Raw genomic sequence first — 8,649 nt, 5'->3', positions numbered from 1 at the left:
GCGTGTAGATCGGCTATTTTTATAATTGAGATTATTATTATTTGAAAACTTGAAATGAGACTGTGTATTCTGCACAATGAGTACTTTTGCTTTTGGTACATTTTGATACCAATACTTTTGTACTTTTACTCAAGTACATTTTGAATTCTGGACTTCTACTTAACAAAGTAACAAGGTATTTCTATATTGCAGTATTGACACTTTTACTTAAGCAAAACAATTGAGTACTTTTTCCACCACTGTCGAGGTGTTAGTAGAGTTGATGACATTGTATTGCTCGTAGTTTCTTGGCGTATTCTTGATGACATCACAACATCACCAGGTGCTGGCGTGACCTTGTCCTGATGTGTCTGAGCCGGACACTCTAGCAGCCAATAGGAATGCTTCTTTGAAAGCCTGTGTCGTCCCCGCCCCCTGGAAGGGGGGGTGAGGGTTGACATTGCGGGGCGTTCAGAGTTCTTTATCGCATCTTGTAGTCGTGGGAAATGGCCGCCTCGCACAGTTGACCTTTGAAGTCCAGTTCCAGGGTGAACTCCAGGTCACGCTGCAGGACAAAACAATGACAGAATGAATGGTCATTTTAGACAATTAATACACCTGAGGCCGTGTTTAAAAATTCCTTCTAAAACCTAACCTATGTTTTCAGAAAAACGTCTATTTTTAAAATAATAATAATAATACGGTAATCATGTTGCTATATAGCAGAATCAAAAAAACTACACAGATTCTTTCCCGGTTTTAAAGGAATAACAACGTATTGTAGGCTCCCTGCTCTTCTATTGAGACATTTAGATCATGTTAAAGGTCATGTCTTGATTCATTGATTGATTTATTAACAGTTTGCAGAATTACAGTACATTTCAAGTACAACTCAATACAAAAACTGTGAGTGGACGACACTATAAAGCATTACACTTGTTTACCGACAGCATCTGACATGATTTTGTACCTGATGGTCAATATTTAATGTATCCCCTGAGCAAGCAAGCAGGCTCTATTGGCTCAATGGTAAAACTTAAAAAAGTCAGCACTTTTTTTCACACAAAGCTTGCAAAGCTCATGCCCAAGCTTCCGTATGCGTCACAGAAGGGGACGTTCAATTGGCCAATCGGAGCCAATGCAAACGTTTGTTTTCTCATGCCAATAAAGCTCCTTTGGATTTAATTGATACGTCCCGAAAATGACACGCTGTGATTGGCCAGCAGCCACTTGACTTCCGCACTTCCACTTGACTTCCACCTTATTCACACTTTTCCCCGCCAACGCACTGGGGACAGAGTCGCGTGTGCGGCCCATCCGGTGGGATGCTACCACGGATGTAGCGTCACACTGTTTACACTTTACACGCTTGCATGACCAGACTGTCGCCTCCCACTGTCCCACCCACATTCACAATAACGAATAGTAAACAACACTGACATTCATTGATTGATTGATTTAGGTACATTTCACATGAAACCTAGGGTGGCCAGACACTCAGCGCATAACGATAAGACGTACAGGTCTGACCACCTCTGCAAAAAGCACTGTTTGATTTTACACTTGAGTGGCTCTGGGAGGCTGCTGGAGTGTTGCCCTGTCTGTTTATTATAAGCGGCTTATTTTTCTGTAAAGTTGCTTGTAAATATTGGTAGTTGTACTAGTTGTGGTTGCTTTTCTTGTTTCTAAAGTGGTTATTTAGGCTTTTCTCCTAATGTTGTTTAAATCAGTGATCCTCACACAGCACATTCCCATGTCAAGGATCCCCAGATGAATGCATTTGCCCAACTAAGGACGGCTAATCCAATTTTTTTTTCCTTTTTTTTCCAAGATTACTTTTGAAAATAGCAGATCTACCAGCTCACAATGCATCACATTCATTCATTAAAACTATGAACTCTGACTGCAGGGGGATATATAATGATCATTATAACAATGTGCAAGAAAATATTTAAAAAGAAGGAAGAACTTTATATTTGTGGACAATCAAAATATGTTTTTTTATTTTATCTGGATATGGCAGACTCACTATCTAGAAAATAAAAACATGGCACTTTATTTAAAATAGGTTACAGACCCCTGTTATATGCGCTTCTTTTGGGATTATTTTTATATACCTATTTACTTGTTTCTATGAGACATGGCAACAGCGCTCTTCACTGCTGCTTTCTTAATAAAATGTTGAGATTAGAAACGGCCATAATTCTTTAATTTCTCAACCTTTAAAAAAAATAAAAACATCTCCATAATCCTTGGGAAGTTTGCTTTCATACGCTGTATCACACCCGATTCAAGTCTTCTTCAATAAAATGCTTCGAGCGAAGACCATATTAGTCCGGAGGCTTAGTGAAAGGATGGTGCAATTGCGGATAAAAGCGTAATTTTTTGCATGATGGTTCGTTAGGGTCAGTTATTTAATTTTAGCCTAGGAGCCCTTGTCAAATATTTATTTTAAATATGGAATTTCAAGACTATCAATATCAATGAAATATGTGAAATATGTGAAAATCCGCCTAGTATTTTTCAAACTATATGCATCATAAAATGATCAGATTACTTCCAAATGTGATAAAGTTGACTTATTTTTACTTTATTAAAGTCACAGAACATAAAATATCATCAATAACACATTTATTGCAATGAGGAATACACATTAATATGCATCATAGTGCGAAACATGTTATAGAGCTGTTCATTCTGTCTAGCTGTCACAATTGCATTTGCAAAGTGGGGAACAGTCCAAATTTGCATTGCTGCATTTGCAGGTACTACAGTCACCTTTACAGGTGCATCTGATCAGCTCTCTGCAAGCACTGGAAACCTCTGGAATGGTCAGCCAAACTGGCACCCATGACCCTTCTTTCTTGGCCCATCCATAGTTCTGTGGAGAAGGAATCACTTGGTGGCTTTGTGTGCTGGTGGCCCAGATGCCTGCTTGGTAGACTGCCCGTTTCACGTGCTGGAGGAGTGCATCCTGGGTGGGAGGTAATTTCTCCATCATTCGATTTTGTTCACAGAAGAGTTTCTTTCTTTTTTCGTTGATGGAGCTCAAAGGACTGGATTTGTCGTACAAGATGACCGTCAGTCTTTCAAGCTCCCGGAAGTGCTGGCAGTCAACATCTAGTTGCTGGAAGGGATGCTTTGCCAGATTGACAAATGTTTCTGTCGCAGCATCATAGGCTTGCCAGGCCCGCCAAGCTGACTTCTTACCCTTTCCATTAAAGGCGGATGTTGTGTCGCATCCGGAATATGCGTGAAACATAGGCAGGGCTCGAGATTTGGGTTCCCCTAGGCTTTTGCACATACTGTTGATGTGATAAAATCTGTATTTTCTGCCCATTCCAAAAGCCACCCAGATGTCAGTCAAAGGTTGAAGTACCACTAAATCATGGAACATGCCAGCAAGGATGACAATGACATCAGTGTCCACAGTGCGCACAAGGACAGTTTTTGCTCCATGCTCCAGTGCATGTTGTACATGAACCACAATCCTAGTGTCTGCCTCCTCATGATTGCAACAATCCATGCTACTGGAACCGAAAGATGACACAGCTTGCCCTGATGTGACATACAAAGCTTTGGTGGGTGGCCAGCAGAACTGTTCAATTCTGGATGTCAAAAAGTCAAACAGCTCCTTCTTATTGATTGGGTCACGAAGAAAATCCATCCAATTTCCTGGCAGCTTTGTCTGTCCAGACACTTTCCTGCGAACACCTTGTCCTCTCTTTTCGCGGGTGGACTCCTTCAAACTGTCTGGGATGTATGAGTCCCATACAATATCCAACCGCTTGGTATCCTGTAGCTGCTTCTCCAAGTAAGGGATGAAAACCTCATCTGCATAGGCATCAAAGGTGCTCACTCTCACAGTGGGTAGGCAGTGGACAATGACTGCCCCATCAAGGACTTTGGAGTCATAGGTTGAAGGTGGCTCTGATTGCCCTGGCTGCTCAAGACATTGCAGCAAGTCTGATTTGGTGCCTGTCAGGTGAAGTTTCCCAAAGTCGGAGAGGGAAGGAGGGAAGGACTGTACCTCATGTGCAAAGAATTCTTCCAAGTTACTCTCACGGCTCTGCATAGCTATAAATAACTGGCCAAAGAGTGCCACGTTGTTCTGAAGTACTTTGATCTTCTTTCCATGTTTAGGCATTGTCTTCCGTCGAGGTTGCCTGAAGAGTGCCATGGAATTCCTCTTGATTGGATCATGGATGGAGAGGGTGCGTTCATCAAGCACCTTCTTGACAAATTCCTGATATTGTCTCTTCCCTGTCTCCTCCAAGATGAGCACTGTATTTACGACTGATTCATCTGCACAGTTGCGGCTGTCAAGAGTCACTAGATCTTTGAAATCATCCAAAAATGGATTTCCCATCCTTCTCATGGTTTCAGATAGACTGAGGACCTGTCTCTGAAAGGTCTTCTGTGTTTCAAGACCCTGCTCATGGTGCTGGAAGCTCTCTTTGTCATCTTGGAGGTATTCTTTTTCAAATTCTTTTAGCAATCTTGCCATCTCTGGGCCTGAGAGCATCCATCTTCGGAAAGCATCTGGGTTTTCTGTGAGGCCAACTGCACCACCCGAACCTTTCACATTCTTGTTCTCCTGTTCATGCGCTTGATCGAATGGGATTGCAGAGAACTTGTTGTAGGTCTTTGAAAGAACCCAGTGTGAATTATTCTCAAACTCATCCTTGACAGTGATGGGCAAAGACTTCATGTCCCTGATATGGACAGGCAACCATCTTGAATAGTTCACATGGTCCAAGGCAAAGAATAAAGGGGCCAGCGCTTCAAGCACTTCTACATATAGTAGAAAATTCCGCTGTCTTTGTGCCCTGATGAAGATGAGAATGAGGGTTTCATATCTCATGATCAGATCCCAAAACATGAAAGTAGGACTCTTCTTCAACATATCATTTCTCCAAGCCAGGAAAGACTCATCATCTTTGGGGCCTGCACTAAGCCTGAAAGCCTCCTGCTGTAGATTGTGCAGTGTCAAGACAGTTACCTGGTGGGCATGCCTGGTTCGAGTTAGATGCGATGCTTTCAGATATGATGCAGCCATGCCACTTCCTGCCACATCTGCTTCTGTAAGTGCTGTTGTCCAACCAGAGCCTTCCAGCAGATCACCCAGTGTATTCCAGAGGGCCATTTCTGTGTGTAATCCACCGAGCATGACTACATGAACTCTTTCACCGTGTGTATCTGGCCATTTCCATTGTACTAGCTTTGCCAGAGCAAACAGAGGCTGGTCAAACGTTGTGACGGGGATCTGTCCCGGATTCAGATACTCAATAGCCTGTCTCTGAACATCCATGCCATGCTTAATCATGGATGGTGTGGCTGATTTCTCGTAGAAGAGAGGAAGGAGTGCACTTCGTGCTGGGGGGTCTTCCACTGAAGGTTGTTTAGAGGCATGATAGGCTGCCCATGCAATTGCATCTTCAGAAGTCAGATCTGTCTTCTCTAGAAGTGGCAGTGCTTGTTTGACCCAACTGTGTTCTTCTGCTGTTGCACTGTCCAATAAGCCTGTAACTGTATGTATTTCACACGCTGTCACAATCACAGAGGTGTTTTTCAAAGCTACAGCTGGTACACAGGTGTAACTCTCAGGAAGGGTGAGTTTTTTATTTTCAGTAGGTGGGATTTTAATGGGTGGTCTACACACACCTGGTTCACTCTTTGTTGGCAATTGAAACAGGCTGATCCCAGTCCCGTGAAAAGAAGTCACAGAAGTAGTCGAACTTGGGTTGTGGTCAAGGTTATCCAGTGCACCGACTGTGAACAGCCCTTTCCTGAGACACGCAGGAGCCACAACACCATCTTCTTCAAAGCCTTCACATGTAGAAGTTGCCAGCCAGTCTTCGATTTGCATAATCCTGTCATATGAAATACTTATGCCCAAATTGTACAACTGCTGGACAATTTTCTTGCTTCTCGTCTGTGCATGTATATTGAGGCCTATGTAGATCGGGAGTGGTGGTTCACGTTCCAGAGTGTGTCTGGTCTTCACTGCCGTGGCAGATGCCCTTTTCTTTGTATGGTACACCATGCACTGTCCAATGGTGAGACAAGCCTGAGAGTCACATTTCTCTTGATGTTTGATGTTGGAACCATTCAGCACCATTGAGACCAGAGATTTCAGGCTAGAAGGGAGTGCGTTTTCCTGACATTTTTCGGGGAAAGAGCCAGTGAATTGGAAGCCGGAGTGGTTGAATATGTCGTTTCTGATTATCTTTGCTGCTTTTGCCAGAATAAGAGCATCTTGGTCAAAATTACGTTTGTTCAGGGCTTCCTTTAATATATTTTTCATTTCTTCCTGGAAAATGAGAAGGTTGTTCTTCCCATCAAACTGTGTTTGTGCCTCTGGGAAGTTTTCCAGTAAACGATCCTTGAACCTGGTCCTGTGGACTAGTTTCTTTATCCCCAGCTCCTCGAGGCGATTCAGATACAGTGAGTGGATCTCAGACAACTTGAAGATAAGAACTCCAGAGTCCACAGATTTCTTAATGTAGTGGATCAATTCTATGAGAACTCGAGACTCATTCATTTTTTCGTCTGTGTTTTCTGAAGACTGGCCTGACTTCCGAGCTGCACTTCGGTAGCGATTTTTCAACTTGACTAGGCATGGTAAATGGTATTTTGCATCCATTGCCATCAAATCTCCTCCGACTATTCTGGTCATAAGCATAGTGTCATTTAATTCTGTGATCATAGTTCGGATATTTTCATCAGAATCAAATGATGACACCTCATGGAGAACACCATTTTCTGTCCCACTCTCACAGAAGAAGCAGTTTTTAATGTCTGGTTTTTGGCGTTTTAGCTTTTTCCCTTCAGAGTCACAAGGCTTATCAGGACTGTGGAGTCTCTTCTCTTTTGCCTTTTCCAGCTTAGAATTATTGAATTTCAGATGGCAAGATTTGTGCCAAGATGCAGAATGCAATGCAAAATTGCTTGCCGTCTGACCATGCCCAAAACATAGTGTGGTTGGAAGAGCATCAATGGCACGGAATTGCTCTACATTAGATAGAAATGAACTATAAGCTTCTGTTTTATCACCATCACTTTTCCCAGGACCTCTCAAGGGACATCTCAAGGGTTCAGCAGTGTCCTTCTGGCAAATGATGCAGCGATCCCAGTTCAGTTCCATGTTGATGCCTCACAAACTGTCACACACATAATGAAACAGAATTACACGAGATAATGCCATCAACTTTGCTTTCACTCTGTTTAGCAACATACAGCTTTGATTTACTATTTTCTTATTTACCTGAATTATGTACTCTTGTTTGGTTGCAGCTCTGTGTGAGGATCTACTGCATTCTGATCATGCTGAGTTCTGGCTTTCTGGCTGAGTTCAGTGTCATATGTTGGCCACACAGACTGTCATACAAATAAAATAAATTAAGCAAGATAATGCAATCAACTTAACTTTCACTCTTTTTAGCAACATACAGTACAGCTCATTGTTAATGCATTTACATTTACCTGATGAATTATGTAGTCTACTCTTGTTTGGTTGAAGCTCTGTGAAAGAATCTTCTGATCTTGCTGAGTTCTGCCTTTCAAGAACAAACGCTCCAACTGTGTGCATGCCAAGTGAGTTCCTTTTTAAAGGCCCCACTGCAATCAGGTGCAGGTGGTGTTAATTGCCATTAGGATCAGGTGTACAGTGTAAACTCAGTCTAGAGCTATTTGTTTAAATCTTAAACACAAATGGAGAGAGAGAGCTCTTTACATAAACATAACACCTATTCTTTTAAATTTCCGCCTATATTGTGCAGTACTTTATTGTGTGTGTACAGGTACCAGGTGTCTTGGTACTCTATTTTACACATCATTTTGGAGGTTTAATACTCAGTGGACAAATTTAAATCAGAATCACCTTCTTAAGTGGACAAAAAAAACCAATATCACCAATGTTCTTCTTATGACTCAAGAATGTATTTATTTCCTAATAAAAAAACTATAACTATGTTCTATATGGTTATTTCCAATATTTGCGTTGGGCTCCTAGGCTAAAATCCTTTAGTATGTCCTAAGGAAGCCTCATAAAAAATTTGGCGCTTTTATCCGCAAGTGCACTATCCTCCTAAAAAAGTGCACTAAGCCTCCGGACTATATACCATCGGGGCCACAGCATATACGCAGCACGCATTCAACTCATTCCTTCATCATGACTTGAATGAATGAAATAAAATATAATAAACGTTATTTTCCCATGTGCTTGTGCAGAGATAGATTAAAAAAACAAATATGCCGAAAAGAAAGACTTAATTTAATGAGGAATGGATCAATGAACTAGAGTTCATAAAGAAAAGTCGGATTGACAGTTTCCATGCATTTTGCACTTTGTGTAGAACGGATATTGACATCAGCAACGGCATGCACTGACAGATAAACACAAGGCAAATGTGAAGAGTGCAGGAGCATCAAGCCTTTCAGTATTTTACCACCCTGTTGGAACCACAGAGTTGAGAACAGACTAACAGCAGCTGGGAATGTGGGATGGGACGGGAGGGAAGCCTCTCCCCCGTGGGGGCGAGGCTTCCCTCCTCGTCACCTCCCGCGACCCCTCCCCGTGTGCAACCGGAACTGCCGCACACACAATCACAATGCATTATGGGCTGTATGAAAAGTGTGAATAGTGCGTTTTATATCTGTGGATTTAAT

The 8,649-nt window shown here is 42.2% G+C and overlaps 1 protein-coding gene across 3 annotated transcripts in view; it reads right to left on the bottom strand.

Annotated features, from left to right (window-relative positions):
• Window positions 1-228: 228 nt before the first annotated feature.
• Window positions 229-8,649, bottom strand: part of prmt8b (protein arginine methyltransferase 8b) — a gene marked incomplete at its 5' end in the record, with an annotated part of 28,635 nt that continues 20,214 nt past the window's right edge. For all 3 annotated transcript variants that reach the window (XM_083757500.1, XM_083757499.1, XM_083757501.1), the window contains one exon: window positions 229-544. In XM_083757500.1, coding sequence (XP_083613626.1) covers window positions 461-544 — 84 coding nt within the window. In that variant the 3' untranslated portion in view covers window positions 229-460. The remainder of the gene's footprint in view (window positions 545-8,649) is intronic.

The sequence above is a fragment of the Protomyctophum parallelum genome, assembly GCF_964188405.1.
Source record: "Protomyctophum parallelum genome assembly, chromosome: 22".
In the NCBI taxonomy this organism is placed as follows: domain Eukaryota; kingdom Metazoa; phylum Chordata; class Actinopteri; order Myctophiformes; family Myctophidae; genus Protomyctophum; species Protomyctophum parallelum.
Note: the sequence above shows the minus strand (reverse complement) of the source record. Positions and strands in the feature narration are given on the sequence as shown.